Here is a 16942-nt window from a genome sequence, read left to right on the forward strand (position 1 = left end):
CCTGTAAGGTATCTACAACAACAGGGTTAAACAGTCTTTCACCACCATCTTAGGTCTTTTGTTAGAATTAAACTATTTAACCTGCCTCTGTACTGTATATTCCACAATTTGCTCAAATTACGTTGACTTTGTTGTACCTCCCTGCATTGCTGCTTTTCCATTTTAATTAAAAATATATGGTTTTATTTTACGCTCCCATCACACCTCTCAGCAATTTCAAGACAATGCACAGTAGATGAAAAGATCTCCCTCCAGGGAGACAAAGAAGTTACATATTCATCACCTACACCAAGACAACTTCAAATTGCAAATTACTAGTCTGAGAACACACAAGAGTCCCTGCAGAGCAAAATAATCCTGCAGTAACAGAGAAGTGGATGCTTCCCCCAGATTTTCAAATAAATCTGGGGATAAAGGAAGAGCTCTCTTCACCAAAAGGTGAAGAATGTGAAGTGGGCTGTTGGTCACTTGGCTGATCAGTGGTTTAGAGAAAGGGGATCTGCACCCCAGACACATCAATCCTGCACAGTGAAAGATTCCATTGCAGAAGCGTAAATACCACCGTGCAAAAGAAAGACGGGTAGCAAGTGTGCACTCCGAGGGACACTAGGAAGCAGACAAACCGTGAAGGAAACCACTGATAGCAAACAACACTTCAGGAGGAACCTGAAAAGTTCCCTACAAGGAGAGCTCAGTGACAGTTCTAATTCTGGAGGAAAGGAATTAAGAGAGAGTCAAACTAACACAGAAACATTCAGGGTGTCATGGAGGGTTGGATGTACAGTTCTGGAGGTGATGTAACTGAATGCCTGTGGCAAGGACATTTTAACTGGGATGACGTCCCTCACAAGGTTAACAGAGCTCAACCTGAACTCAGATCCTAGAAGAAAATCCTACCTCTACCCATCTGAAATGGTACGCAAGGATTTGGACAGCCGGGAAAGGTAAGTTACAGGCTGTGGTGTGAAATAGTGAGTGAGCTGACACACTCATGTCTTCTCACACGCACTGACTTTGCACTACTGTAAAAAAAAATTAAATCAGTTCCGGCTGTACTGCAGTATATTGCACTTTGTCACTATTTACATGCTCAAGTTATCTCATGGTTTAGAGATAGCATATCACCAAGACATGTCAGGTCTAAGAACATTCTGTTTGCAGTATGCTTTAAGGTGTGACTTAAGGACCATAACGAAAAGAGAAAAGGCTCTACTGTAAGTCACTGAAGGAAAGCAAATATTTCTTAATTAGGTAGCTGCATCAGCATATGTCAAACCTGAAGAAGGATCCACATTCAAAACATTGCGTTTCTTTTCTCTTTTCAGCATGGAATAAACCTTTACTTGTTCCAAATATTGCTTAGGCATACAAAAGTATACCACTATGGAAATTCTATAAAGTGTTATAGAAACTATTTACTTACACAATTAAACAATTAAAACAGAGAATTTCAAATTCATTTTTTTAAATAAATAAGAAAGCAAGTAAAACACTGAAGCCAAGCAGTTATCATGGTCAAGTTCTAACTTTTTTTTTTACTGGACACCACGTGGACACCAATAATTTGACTGTAGGGTCCCAAAACAAAAAAATTAAAAACGTGAGCCATTACAAATGAACTGTGTAGATGTGTACATTTTTGAGTGTACATGGCAGCTTGGCATTGCTTGTTCTTAATCTACAGTGATAAGAAGTTTTAAGAAAAAAAGCAGCTCTTAATATGAGGAAACTACTATTAGAATTGTGTGCAACTTACATGAAGACCTTCAGACATTTCCTCACTAACATCAATTGTTTAAGATCTTGCTTGGCAGCATGTCTACCTTGACTCATGACTGGGCATCAACCCCTTTTAGGTTTCATAAAATAAAACAAGTTACGTTTCCCTCTGCTTTGATTCTTCACATCTACATCATACAGATGTCAAACTAAGATGACCAGATGGTGATAAGCAAGGACAGTTTTTCACATCAGCTTATGCACTTGAAAATGTATTAGAAAAAATATAATTAAGCATGCAGGAGAGAGACTGAATTAAACACAGAAAGATGATTAATGACTTCCCTCTATTAGGGAAAACTGTACTGCTGCACATTCCAGACTGTAAACATTTTAAAACAATTTTTGACTCTGCAACTTGTTACAAAATACATGACTAGTTAGAAACCTGATTTGAACAAAATGCACAGAAGTGCATTAAAATTAAAAATAGGTGGCTGATTAGAAATGACAGCTACTGCACAAAAAAGACATTGAAACCAGTGACAGCAGACTGTCAGTTTGTATCCGTCTAGAACCTTTTGACTTGTGGTTTGTGGTTCTTCCAGTGTTGCTTTGTAGTGCATATAACAGCATGTCAGCTAACAGGCCTGAAATCATATAATGTGAACTTGTCATGTCAGAAGTGTTCCTTGCTAAGGTTTAAACAAAGATGAAATTGTTATCTTCTGAGTCCGAAAAAATGTAAATTGAGCATTTGGCTAAGCAGACAGACCATTTAAAAGAGCTATATATTTACATTAGTACTATTAACAAAACTACCTGAGACTGATTCATTGTTCAATAATTTAAACAGAATACAAAAAATGTTTACTCTAAAATTGAAAGCCCAAAGGATTTCAATTTAAAAAGGGACAATGTTATTTTTGTTCTTCCTTGAAAATAGTACTTCAATGATAAAGATTCAACCTATTTTCACAGGAATCAGGGAGATTTACAAAGGGATCTGTCGTATAAGAAAAAAACCTATGGAACGTAATGGTATCTATGGTTATTTTCAAATAACACAACTGCAATTACTTATTTTTTAACAATCTCTGTACCCTAATCAGGAATAAAGTATGCAATCATGCCTGAATTAATTTTTTTTACAAATCTTAGTTAAAACATATATTTAATAAGAATTAAAATTTTAGACATTGCAATATTGTGTTTCAGACAGCATAAAAATATGGATATTTAATGTTGATATGAAGTCATCAGATTTAATAAACATGACAAATAATCACAAGTGCAAAGACACTGAAGGTTAAATTATTAGAAGAAGATTTGGGAATAAGTAATCAGTCACTTCTCCAATGTCTTCCAATTACAAATGAAAAAAACAATCAGTAGTTCAATCAAATTTTAACATAAGATGGACCAAAGATATTTCATAATTTACTTTTACTGCTTTTAGTCTGCTCACAGTATCTGTAAAAGGTTGTCATGTGATCAAAAATAAACATGGAAAAAAGTAAATGATCACTTTTTTTTCCACTATTGTATATAGTGAAAACTACACCTCCTTATATTTTATGGGTTAACATATTTAGACATCTGACAATGACCAAATAAATTATGCACGTCTTATTGGTCAAATATGGCAAGTATTATTTGCTATTAGGGACTTGGTGAGGACCAGGTGAAGGTCAAACATGTTAAATCATAAAATCTTAAGGGGGTGTTTCACCACACTGTACATGAGGTATACAGAATTTAGGTGATGAGACATACAGTGGTGTGAAAAAGTGTTTGCCCCCTTCCTGATTTCTTATTGTTTTGCATGTTTGTCACACTGAAATGTTTCAGATCATCAAAGAAATTGAAATATTAGACAAAGATAACACAAGTTAACACAAAATGAAGGTTTTAAATGAAGGTTTTTATTATTAAGGAAAAAAAAAATCCAAACCTACATGGCCAGGATTCCCCTAGAGGTCTCACACAACTTGTAGAGTTACAAAGTAGAGAAGATGCACTGATGTTCCTATCTGCATCAACTCTCCCATAAAGCACTTAGGAACTATCAGCCTAAGCACCTGGTAATTCCATATTTAATTGAAGGATTTTTTGGAATCTTCCCAATATTTAATCAAGTCCTTAGAAAACACACAGTTTGCATAATTTGCATTGCCATAATTAAATTCTTATACAGGGGTGTGTATGTGCCCATGCAAAAAGAAGACAGCTTTGCTGTACACACTGCTTTCTGCACAGGGTGTGAAAACTACAGCTATCAAGGATACAAAAATGAATAATTATTCCACTGAAAGACAAGGAGGAAATTGATTCACTCACGTGAGCAAATAAAGGGTAGTGCAGGTTCTTTCTCAGTTGGTCAACAGAGCTGCCACACCAATCTTCAAAAATGTGCAAATTCGCTTGGCCCTTATACTGTGAAGACAAAAGACAGGACAGTTTTTGAGTTTTTAATTAAACATGTTTCATTAAACAAAATTACTTTCTTTTAACTTGCAGTAGTTTAATACATAATTTTATTAACTTGTGTCATAGCCTAACACGCATGCCTGAGTACTTCAGAATGATTGCCGATTCATCATACACATGACTAAGATCACAATAATTAAGTCAAATGAACCAACTATGCTATAAGATACACATATCCAGAGTGTAAAAGTTATTCTATCGGCAGTCAGTATAATTTGTCTGCAAATGACTATTTGGTATACAGTATATAATAAATGCACACAATGAATGCTCCAATCATTGAGCAAGTTGACCAAATTATTCATCCAAGCAAATATTTTATACAAATGTCAGTATCCCAGAGATAGACACATTGTAAAAAAGATCACACAGGCATGATTACAAATAAAGAAATGCTGCACGATAACTCCTTTGCAGTGGTTTAGATGATAGCTATTGCTAATTGGAATCATTATATCGATGGTTTGAACCTGGGTCCAGTTTCTAACCTACCATGACCTACATGTAGTTTCAAGATTCCCAAAGTGGCAGTACAATTAGTTGGGCACCATGAAAGCAGAGTCATACAGAGCTCTCTAGGCTTCATGGCAAACAAGTTTGGCTCCTGCTGGACATGTGGGCTTGCACTGACGTCAGCCTGACATCAAAGCACTGTGGAGCCTGCAACATGTCAACTGACGAATGGGTTATCAACAGAAACACAAAACACTGCAGACTTATTATTGGATATGCTATTACTGTCCACATTCTCTCTTTTAAAACTGTACACTGTACATTGTCTATTCTGAACAACCAAAGAACATCATTAATGAGTCATATCATTAATATGAATTAAGCAGATGAACCAATCAACTTATATCAGGAGCTGCAGCCCAAAGGAGATGTTCGCCTCTTGTGCCGGTTCTTGCACCACCAGCACAAGAACTGAAAAGACATTAATAAAGTGATGTTGTCACTATGAATCAGGGAATTATTTTTATGCATTGCAATGCTTTGAAGAACTTCTGATCTTGCTCCAAAGTAGTTTAGAATTATGTCAGAAATATTCAGTTACTTTGGACTCACAAAACTAAATTAAATAACTTACAATTATAACATTATAGTCCTCATGTGACCTTTAAGACTATAAAGCAGTGAGACTTTAGGAATCCATTGCATTTTGAGTTTCAATTAACTTTATTTTCACCATAGAAAATTTCGCACACATCTGGAGGTTTACAACACATTTCTCCCCATTAGTATTCAAGGTTTACTCAACTTGATACACTGGTTTAAATGTGAACTCATCTAATCACACATTAATTATGTTGCTAAGGCACAAAGTGTTGTTTACAGACATTTAAGTACTTTGATCACTTAAAGCAAAATGGCAAATCCATAAAATGACTCAAAAACTACACAAGTTCAGACTGGGATCAGAACACCAAATACGAAGCAATGACAGAGCATGAAAGAATCCATTGTAGAGAGGTGTATCACACATTCAATACCTGTAAAAGAGAGTTACAGAAACTGGGCTCAATTCCTAAAGCAATTGTGAAAAAAAGTTTGTCTTTTCAGTTTTACATCAGCCAGTTTATTAACTGATAAAAAATTGCGTTTATATTGGTCCAGCAATACATCTTAAATAATCCAGGTCTTACCTAATCAGGAAATACACAGTCATTGGATCTGTAAAATATCAATTTTTACTTTTCATTTTTTGTAATTGTGTCTTAAGCTCAGATTTAAGTATTTGAGGATCATCCCTCAAATCAAGTAAGACCTGATTTATCAACTATTCATTATTTGTAACATAGTATTTACAACTCAAATTATCAAATTTAAGGAGACAATATTTTGTTTGCCTGAGTTAGCATTTGTTATACATTAAGATGTCCATGTACAATGGAATGACCAGCTGTTGAAACCTTTGGTTTCCATTTCACAGGTAATTATGTTCAGTCTTCATAATGAATGAGGCTATTATCTTACTTCTCCTTGCCACTGGGGCTGCTTTAACTTCAAGTACTGTACTTGGACTAGGCAATGAGTATGCATTGTGCCCTTCACCCAATACTGGTGAAAATTCATTTAGTGCATTTCCATCTCCCAGGTTACCCAGTCACAGTCTGCCTCTTGTACTTTTCCAATCAGGAAAGGTGTCACGACAGTGCCCCACAACCTGGAATCTCAACAGCTGCTTGATCTCTGCTTGATTGTTTCCAGGCAAACTTCATGTCATTTCTGACATTAATTTTGCTCTCCGTGTGCTATCTGGGTAATGTGCAGGGGAACAGGTAAAGGTTTATTCCATGCTGATAAGAAAAGAGAAAACGGTTTGGCTGGGGAGCCTTCTATATTTTGTCTCTTTTCTTTTCAGCATGGAATAAACCATTACCTGTTTCTTTGCAGACGACACATGCTGATGCAGCTACCTACTTGAGCATCACCTGGGTTGTCACCACTACCTGTTTGGTGTCCTAAGCCTTCTGTTGTAACAGTTAGCCTCCTGACAGGCAATAATAAATTGGACCATGACTTTTACAATGGCTTCATGCTGTAGAAGGCATTAAGAAAGGGAAGAAGGAAAAAGGGAAAAATGTTTTATGAGCAGTCTTTGCCTCACATACAAGGGGACACAAGCGTTACTCTCTCTAGGCCAGGGGTCAGCAGAGCAGACATAATTGGCATGCAAAGGTATTTTTAACAATGATAGCAGCACGTACAATAAAAAACATTAAAACATTATAAGTTCCTACAACATGCTACCCAATGCTCTTTTTCAGAGTGAGCATCGTTTTCAGAAAAAAGCCTGCAATCCTTGCCACCGATTAAAACAGACAGCACTGATACCAGCGACACATAAAGCGAACAGTATTTTTCAGTATTTCAGTGGATGGGTGTTGAGGATTTTGAAATGCACCTGCAGTAATTTTAGCTCAAAGTTTGATATTCACTCAATCTTCTTTTTTTGGAAGTTCATTAGCTTCTTAAAAAAACAACTAGAGACATCACACTTGCATTTTGTTGAAGGTGATTTATGAATTTTTTCAACAACTTTAACTTTTAAGCTTTTAAACACTTATTTTTGAGACACGATGCTTCAAATGTCAATATACACAGAGGTTTTGAACCACATCACTGATGCTTAAAAGATCATGATTTGAGAATTTTTTCAGCATGGATCAACATATCTCTGTGAACAGGTATTTTTCACACAGGAAGTCAGTTTGTTGATCCTCAAATGAACAAGAGGCTTGCACACTGCTAAAAGTGTCAGCAAGGGAAACCAAGGGAAAGGATCACACTAAATGGCAAGATGTTCACATTAATTTATTAATTTCAGACATATCAAGATGTAAGTAGGGCTATTATTGACATTAAATATGCATCAATGTCACGAAAATCTCTAAAAGCAAGTGAAACTTGAATATCCATATATGGTATTTTGCTCCTAATTTTTCGGAAGCCTATTAGATGCACTACAATAGGCAAGATATGCTCCTGAGGGCCTAGGGCCTAACTTTTGCATTTCTTTGTTGAACCTAATTCACTTCTTAGGAGTAATATAGAACACAACTCGCTGATATGAGCCAACCTAACCTGCACAAAAGAAGTATGTAAGGCAAAATCGCTTTTCTGGATTAGTTTGCTAGTGTCTTTGGATCTTTACATTGTTGACAAATTGCCCAAGGCATGACGGGCACAGTTTGAGTTCAGAAAGTACTGTGTATTACAAGGGTACATCTAGGAAAACAGGTTAAACTCAACAGTCCTGACGACTTGACTAAGGTATTTTCTGCTGGCCAGAAAGTGCCAACTTAATAAAGCTACAAGTATTTGACATTGATGCTGTCGAAGTCACAACAGACAGTGTGCTTCCATGTGTTAAGAAAAAAAGTTAAAAGATATTCTACAGTTGAAGAAAGAGTTAAGAGTCTATAGTTTTGTTGAGCATTAGGTGACCATCAAATAAAAGCCGTGTATTTTCTCCAAGGCAGTCTAAACAAAAGTAAGGAGACAAAGGAGAGCAATAACCGTTTTTCTCTGTTTAAGTTATCCTGAGTGACCGACGGTTAAGAATTTGCCATTTTTTAGGCAGGCATCCAATTAGGAGTGAGTAGAGGTGAACAATAAACCTCCCAGAGTATTTGCTGCCACAGCTGAAGGTCTTGAGTTAAAAACCAACAGAAAAATCAAATAACTGGCAGCTGTCAAGTCATTTTTGAGCAACTGGGAATACTAATACACTTTTGTTATTTGCAAAAGAATAATTATATAATTGCCATATAAATCACAGTATTTCAATTAAAATTATATTTAACACTTTGAAATGTCTTCCGATAGGCATGTGATTTGGAATCTATGTTTCAACAGAATTTTCTCAGGAAAACGTGAGGTTGTTAAAAAAGAGACATGTTACAGATCTGGAAACGACAAGAAGGGAAAAGATGCACTTGGCTCTTCCTGATTTCGAATGGCGAAATCTGTTTGTAGTTGACAGCAGTGGCAGAGGTGTTGGAGGTGTAGCTCAGTTTGGGCCCACAGAAGCAAAAAGAAATGTATATATTAATTTATTAATATGTCTGGTTATACAATTTTTGTAATAGGCAGAAATTCAGGTTTGATCACATTTTGCCATTTGCAATATTTTACTTAACATAGGAACCAAAATAGGGACCAGCCTCAATGATCACAATACAGCACCATAGTCTTTCTGCTAAATAAGTCTATTTAAAAATCAGTTTAGCACTGATTCATTTAAATATTAATTTGCCACGTTATTTCCTTGAAAGCTGCAGAGCTCATTCCAAACTAATCCCAACTGATTCAATGATATACTTAGGCAGCCAAAATAAACATGAAAAAATACTCCCAACTCATTTTATTGTGTATAATAACTATTTTCTCTGGGAAGAACAACTCAAGTTCTGGAGAGCCAGAAGGCATCTGGTTCTCTTTCCACCTGACCCCTTTACTACCTAATTGAACTCAATATGTGCTTGATAGGACGAGTTGAAACATTTCCCTGCTCTTAAGAAGCTGGGGACTTAAAGAGACCTATAAAACCTGCTGGGCAGAGGCCCCCAAAGGCAGCGGTTTGGCACACCTGCTCCACATTTTTCCTGTCCTAACCAACACCTGTAACCATATTATATAATTCCAAGCTTTTTACAACTGCTACTACTGACATGTACTGTTTATATTTATTGTTGTTTTTTCATTGTGCTTCTATAGATTTTGTATAATTAAAATTCAACAAATTAATCTGAACTGCAGTAATGCTCCAAAGGTTTCAAGTATGTTATGCAAAATGACCTCAAAGCAAACTTCAGTTTAGCTTCATTCTATATCCAGTGAAGACAGCTTCTTTTTTCGAAGGGACAGATGTTTTAAAAAATTAACAATTCAATTTCTATTTGAGCTGTTCTAATCATCTCAAACCTCAACCAATTTATTCCAACTTCAAAACTCAAAGAAATACACAGAAGAGACCAGTGCATTAGCCTTTTCATCAGGACTAGCAGACTGCTGGCTGAACACCGCTCAGAAGAACCTGCAGAGGTTTCAGTGCATGTGGTGGCAAGTCGCAGCATAAATCACAGAGTCAAACGAAATGTGAAGCAATGAAGAACATTCCCAGGCCTAAACTAACTGTTCTGTTCTCTGGCTGCCATATCCCCTGCTCTTCTTCAGATTCCACACAGATCAGTCACTCACAAGATAAATTCCAGTGAGTTAGAGCCCAAGGACTGTCTCTACAGAGAGGAATCCCCACTACACCTCCACGTCCCGTTTACTGCAGTACTGTTGTTTTCCACTGTGCTTCTATAGATTTTGTATCATTTCAATTAGTTTGAGTTTATAGTGCCAAATGCTTGCAGCACCAAAAAGCTACCTGAAATAAAACGCTCATGAGGAAGTTCAATAGCAAAGGGAAAGGTTGGAAACAGCACAGGGGGGTTCAGTAGAAAACCTCCATTCTTACCTCTCTCTCAGAATCACTCCTCTCTTTAGTGCTCAGGTCATTCCAGGGACTATAGTCTAAGAACAAAAGAAAAGAGAAAGTCCAAGTTAGGATATTGTTCTTCTTTTCAGCATTCAAAAGAAAGCCCTAATCCCTAATGATTATATTCTAGCAATATTTCAGTATTTTATTTAAAAATGCAAGTCTACTTTTCAAAAGACACACTGTATTGTTGCCAAGGAAACTTCCTCTCCCCGCTGCACAAACAGCACAGCCCTGATCTGACACAAAGCCTGGATACCAGATTCATCTGTGTGCCCATTGAACACTATAGCTTAATATCTATTTGGGGTCAAACTAATTGCATCACATACAGTACATTACAATTAATGGTATTTAACAAGGATCAGTCTATAAGGTAGTCATTTTTAAAAATTTGGGATAGAGGAATCCACTGCCCCATTAATTACAGAATAAACAGAATCAATATCCACTTTTCTATAGATCAATCTTTAATGTGTTTCAACCATATTAAACTCCTTCCAATGAAACTAGTTTCCAAAGTGGGACATGAGAAATACTGAGGAATGTAAACTGACGGATCTCAGTTGAAAACTTGAAAAATCAAGAAATCAACAAAGAAGTCAAGACCAGGAAATCAGATCATCACTGAGCCAGTGATTACATTTCCTCTCAGAAACTGAACTGCTTAAATGAAATATATTGAGTAGCTTTGGCAATATAGTACTGGTTTTAGGATTAATATTTCAATTGTGCAACAGGTTTTGAAAGACAGCCAAATAGCTTTGAAATTAATCATTTCAATGCATCATTACTCATTACAAAATTTTCCCAAACTTCAATGTGCATTAACAGGCAAATTCAGAGTCTATACGGTATATATACAGTATGATGTAATTGGGAAATAAACAGGCATTTGGTAATTTGGTAATTCTTGGCTTACGTACGTTGACCCCCTCGAAGACATCAGTTACTAGAACTAACAAGACATGTTTGGAACAAGACCAAACTGTTACACATGTTAAGCTTTTTCAGGCTCCTGCAGAAGTGTTAAACTTTTCCCATCTCAAATTACATTATTGGAACTACTGATAGACATCAAAGGCAGAGGAACTTCAGAAACTTCAGTTCAGAAAAGCAGCTCCTGTTTGCTGGAGTTCTTCATAGCAGGAAATATTCTCTAACCCTCATTTTTATTTTCATTTGAATGAACAAGATAATAAATAAGAACAAGATAAGAAACAACTGCAGATTTTTGCACTGCAGTGCAAAGAGCACTGACAGAAATCAAGCTCTCTATATCATAACTGTAAGTACAGTCAAAGTACAACTAGGTTCAATCACCGTCTTCTGTTCAGTATTCAGCCTGTACCAAGCAGACTTTCCCACTTGAACCAAGTTCTTTTCCTGGGTTACTGATGCCGACTGATGTCCACTGGTAGCAGAAATCAAATCAAAGTTTATTTATCAAATGCATTTAAACCAAAGGGAAGTTGCTCCAAAGGTTTATTTTCAAGAAGTGATAAAAGTAGTTGGCAAGCTTTTATGCTTTCATTTTAGTTTTCATCTTTATTTTTGGGAAATTTAGAGATAATTATTGGGCTTCTCTTGCATAGCCTTACTGAAACCTAACATTCAGGGAAAGCCGTATGCAAATACACAAAGCTGATTCCTTGTTCTTCCTTAAATAAAGAAAAGAAAAGGGTTGGGGCTTCATGTCAGCTACCCCCCCCCCATGATCTTTTCTTGAAAACAAGCCTCTTTTTCCCCTGCTCGTTTATTATATTGGAACATACAATTTGCACCTCTAAACAAGTCTAAAAAAAGCATTTTTGGTCTCTAAGATTTGCATAACCATTGTTATTCTTCTTCTCTTTTGTACTGTATATATTACTGAAAATAAAGCAACTCTTTTTAAATAGAAGAGAGACGTTACATTCATGCTCGTCTTTAAATCTTTCTGCCAATCAGTATTGTTCCATACCATACACCATAACGGCTATTATCCTTCAACTGCTTGGGTCCAAGGATAATAGCCTTTATGGTGTATGGTATGGAACAATACTGATTTGCAGAAAGATTGAAAGACAAAACTGTGCCAAATTCTGAATTTATATTGGTGTTTGTCAGACAGGCACTCCCTAGCAGGTGAGTCATTACAGGCCTGCCTTCTTTATCACATTATTCTCTCACATATCACCTTTTCTCACATTTTTCACTAATTACACCCCTATCATCTTTCCTCATTTCCACACTACACTACTCCTCTGATCCTACACACCAGATGTCCACTTGTTGGCAGCAGAGACTGCCCATCCCACTCTTCTTCCAACAGAGAATATGGGCTCCTGTTCTCTGACTTACAACACCAACACTCACCTCTCAGTCACCCTCACTCACCCTGAGGCACAACACTCAACATTATAAGAAAAGTAACTCTTCTTACCAGTATAGAACTTCCTTCACTCTAAAAGGTTTAATCACTGATCAGGAATGTAATTTAGTTTCTGTGCATGCTGAAAAAGCTAATAGCTTACTTTAAGGGAGATTCTGAAATATTTTTTGAGTTGATATTGACCAGCTGTGTCCATACTGTAAATCATCCGTGACAGTTTAGGTAGAGACGTGTGGCTAAATAAGATATCACACAAGATGGCAAGAGTACTATCTGCAGGGCCTATTTTCCCAGAAGCCAATTAACCAACTAGTACATCTTTGGATTGTGGTAGGAAACTGGAGCACCCAGACAAACATACAAAGTCCACACAGATAGCACCCCAGAAACCGAACCAAACTGAACCCAGCAATGCTAACCACTGTGTGACCCAATATTCACATTTTAAATTTTGTACTCTGTCTCTTATGTAAAGCAATTAAATACATGTTGAAAAAGCTGTATACTACTGCCACCACCCATGAGATGTCAGTGGAAAAATGTCCATTTTGATTATTTACTCAAACCTTACAGAGGCATATGCAGTGCAATGAAACAGCAAGAGCACTCCTCATTTATACTGTGCCGATCACCCTTGGCTGACAACACTTCAAATGTGTTTTATGTTGTAGAATGGGCAAGACTACATCTGACCATAACTCACACTAAAATGTAATTTTTGGAGTCAAACTTTCCATCTAAACAAATTCAAATGACGCCTAATCTCAATCCACTTTTTTGGATCACCTGTGAGTAACCGCAGGCATTTAACCTTATGCAGGACACTACAGAGGACTATCTGATCTGATCAGACCTCACAACACATCCCAGGCACAGTAAAGGCAACATCATTCTTCAGATTTGAGTGTTTATATGCAGAATGACTGCGAAATACTGATTTGTGTATACATTAACAGGGCATTTTTTTTTACATCACTGTATAAGATTTTACAGTTCAGACACATCTGATCTTCACCTACTCCTCACCAAGTCCTAACAGTAAACACATCTCATCTCATGAGACCCATAACATTCAAAACTTCTGGAATACACAAGAAGCCATTTTCTCCAAAGGCTATGAGTCTTCCACTCTGAAAGTAGGAGAACCAGCCAAGTTCAATTCCTACATAAAATTCTCCTTTTAAACTCTTCATTATAATGACAATTTAAATTTGGAGAGGTAGAATTTATAAAAATAGTTTGGGTAATATCCAAACTGAATAAAAAAAGAGTAATAAAGGAAAAATAGAAGAATAATAAAAAAGAATTAGTAAAAAAGGAAGTACTACACAATAGTTCAGGTGGGTAGCTGCGTCAGCAAAGGAACAAGTAACCGGTTTATTCCATGCTGAAAAGAGAAGAAAAAACACCACCGTGGGGCCTTATGCTATTTTAAATATGCTATTTTATAGCTAATATATACAACCATATAAACATAAGGGCACATTGAGAAATCCACAGAGAGGTTTTTTAGATGTAAAGGGCACTGCAAAAGTTAGAGATATTTAGAAGGCACAAGTGTAGAAAAGATTCCACTCTGTCACATATATGAGCTAACATCATTAGAAAAATCTCCACAAATAAGTATTCACAATCCTAAAAGACACTGACAAAGTTAACCCCGAAGACTTTAGACAGGGTTGTGGGAGTATGAGGAATGGCTCACCTGCCATTTGGAGAAACCTAGTTTCTTTTAAGAAATAGATCCTTGGATCAATAAAAAAAACTATCAAATGGGCTAGATGGCCAAACATTCCCCTCTCATAACATTTATGTTCTAAAGCGTGGGTTTGAAGCCTCACATGCCATGCTGATTGCATCTATAGTCAAAATAAAAGTCATATGCACAAAAGACTGTAATACAGTAGACCTAAAAAGAGAACGGGAACTATTACAATCAAAAGAGCCAAAGCTATAGTCTATGTTTACTGAAGCCAGGGTTGACTGCATCTCGAAAAGATTAAAGACATCTGCTAAAATGCAGTAATGCATCAACAATACATAGAAAACTAACCCTACAGTCCCTGTACAGACCTTCATGGTTAAACATTATTCCATTGTGGTTTGCAGTAATACTGAAACTCTAATTAAGTTTGCCATCACCTCTTCAGATACTTGTCTGCAGATTTTCTTGGAATTTAGAACAGCACAAAAAAGAAATTTACTTAATTTATGTTTTAGTTTCCTTTATCTTTCCATTTTATTTTTGAAACATTTCACAGTTGAAAAGGTCAAAGTGTATCTTCAAGATTAACACCTGAATGCCATTTTTAATACCACTAAAGCCTTTCAATTTGGTTCACTGTTTTTTTATTTTAATTTCACCCAAGTGCAATTGAAAACACTGAGATGTTTTTTGAAGAATAAAAGTTATAGTGTAATGTTTAGCTTTTCTGCATCAACAATACAACTAACATGCTGTTGCTCTTCCAATAAATGTTTCCATGTAGCTCCCATTGTTTTAGCTTTGTAATTGAGTCATTACCAAGCAGATTAGTAATACCTGTACTGTTAAAACAAATCTTGACTTGCACAGTGTCACTCACCGTAAAACCAGTAGTGTTCACATTAGTAAATGAGATGACTCCACCCTTTGCAAATCCGCACTTTTCTCTGACTTCAGCTAAAGACTCTTTTGGGAACCTCGCTGGAAATTAAAGGCACTTAAAATGCAAGACAAATATAAAGGGGTTTAAAAAAAGAGCGGTCCACCAGTAAGGAGTTTTTTTACATTTTGTCGCACATTTTATCATGTACTGTAGACTGCCCAATTAAATGTTTTTCCCCATTTCTATATTTGTGAGACCTGCACCAAAAGATATCTTCTGACATAAAAATTTTGATTAAGAATGTTTATCTTTTTCTTTTTTGTTCAAACAACCAGTCTGGCACTATATAATTAATGTAGATTCTTAAACAGAAGATAGTTTAACTTTGTTAAATTTTTTACTAAAACTGAGGGTGGTGGGAAACTCATTAAATACAGACGTTAAAGACAAAATATACAATGTCAAGTAATTGTCGTCCGTAAAGGGAAAGATCAAGCCTGCCCATTATCACTGATAGCAAACAAAGCACAGTCACACAAACACAATGCACAAATAACACATACAATGAATATACAATAACATTCCTTTTCTGTGTTTTTGATTCCTCAAGACAGAAACTGACTTTCAACATCTAACAGTTTGTTTGTCCTAATACAATGACTATATTTTTTGTAATAATTTGCTCTTGCTGTTTCTTGCGGTGCCAGCTTTAACATTCTACATTTCAAAGAGCACAACAGGAGCATCAAGTTGCTACATGTCCATTTTAGCTTTTGGATTTGAATGAATGCTAGCTGGGTCCACCAGAGATATCCCTCATATTATACCTAGAAATCATGGGTTTACTTTTCTGTCTACTTCAGTTTAGCTCAGAATCTCAATGACCACAGACTAATATTGTTATGTATGTAGTAGAATATAAAAAAGCATGCGTGACTTTCTAAAATTATTGTTACATTGAAGCTGGTGACAGAGTTGTAACCGATTATCAACATGAAAATGTATATACAACTGAAATGAAAGAGTTAAACATATTTCTATGATATAGATCAAAGTTGTCTGTGCCAGTTCTGTTCTATATAGTATGAACTTGACAATAGTACCTGGAGAAATAGAGGAACTCATCTTACAAAGATGTCCATAACTTGACACAGATTACTGAAATAGCTCCATTAGTAGCCATTTTACCCAAAAGGTTCCCAAAAGAGTCTTTAGCTAAAGTCAGAGAAAAGTGTGGATTTGCAAAGGGTGGAGTCATCTCATTTACTAATGTGAACACTACTGGTTTTACGGTGAGTGACACTGTGCAAGTCAAGATTTCTTTTCACAGTACAGGTATTACTAATCTGCTTGGTAATGACTCAATTACAAAGCTAAAACAATGGGAGCTACATGGAAACATTTATTGGAAGAGCAACAGCATGTTAGTTGTATTGTTGATGCAGAAAAGCTAAACACCATAATTTTTATTCTTCAAAAAACGTCTCAGTGTTTCAATTGCACTTGGCTGAAATTAAAATAAAAAAAACACTGAACCAAATTGAAAGCCTTTAGTTGGACTAAAAATGGCATTCAGGTGTTAATCTTGAAGATACACTTTGACTTTTCAACTGTGAAATGTCTATAAAACAAAATGGAAAGATAAGATCACTTTATTAACTATATACAACTTCTTGCATTAGGAATTCATCTTTTCGCATACCCCATCTTGCCCTCCATGAGACACACAGACAGGGAGAGAAGCTTGGGGTTAGAGCGCAGGGTCAGCCATTGTACAGC

At 36.2% G+C, this 16942-nt stretch overlaps 1 protein-coding gene across 2 annotated transcripts in view; it reads right to left on the bottom strand.

The window, feature by feature from the left end:
- Positions 1–16942, bottom strand: part of b4galnt3b (beta-1,4-N-acetyl-galactosaminyltransferase 3b) — a 93350-nt gene that overhangs the window by 46826 nt on the left and 29582 nt on the right. For both annotated transcript variants that reach the window (XM_088646978.1, XM_088646979.1), the window contains exons 2-3: positions 10181–10236; positions 4060–4155 (exon numbers count right to left, since the gene is read on the bottom strand). In XM_088646978.1, coding sequence (XP_088503104.1) covers positions 4060–4155; positions 10181–10236 — 152 coding nt within the window. The remainder of the gene's footprint in view (positions 1–4059; positions 4156–10180; positions 10237–16942) is intronic.

This window comes from Lepisosteus platostomus, chromosome 9 (assembly GCF_059453375.1).
Source record: "Lepisosteus platostomus isolate fLepPlt1 chromosome 9, fLepPlt1.hap1, whole genome shotgun sequence".
Lineage (NCBI taxonomy): Eukaryota > Metazoa > Chordata > Actinopteri > Semionotiformes > Lepisosteidae > Lepisosteus > Lepisosteus platostomus.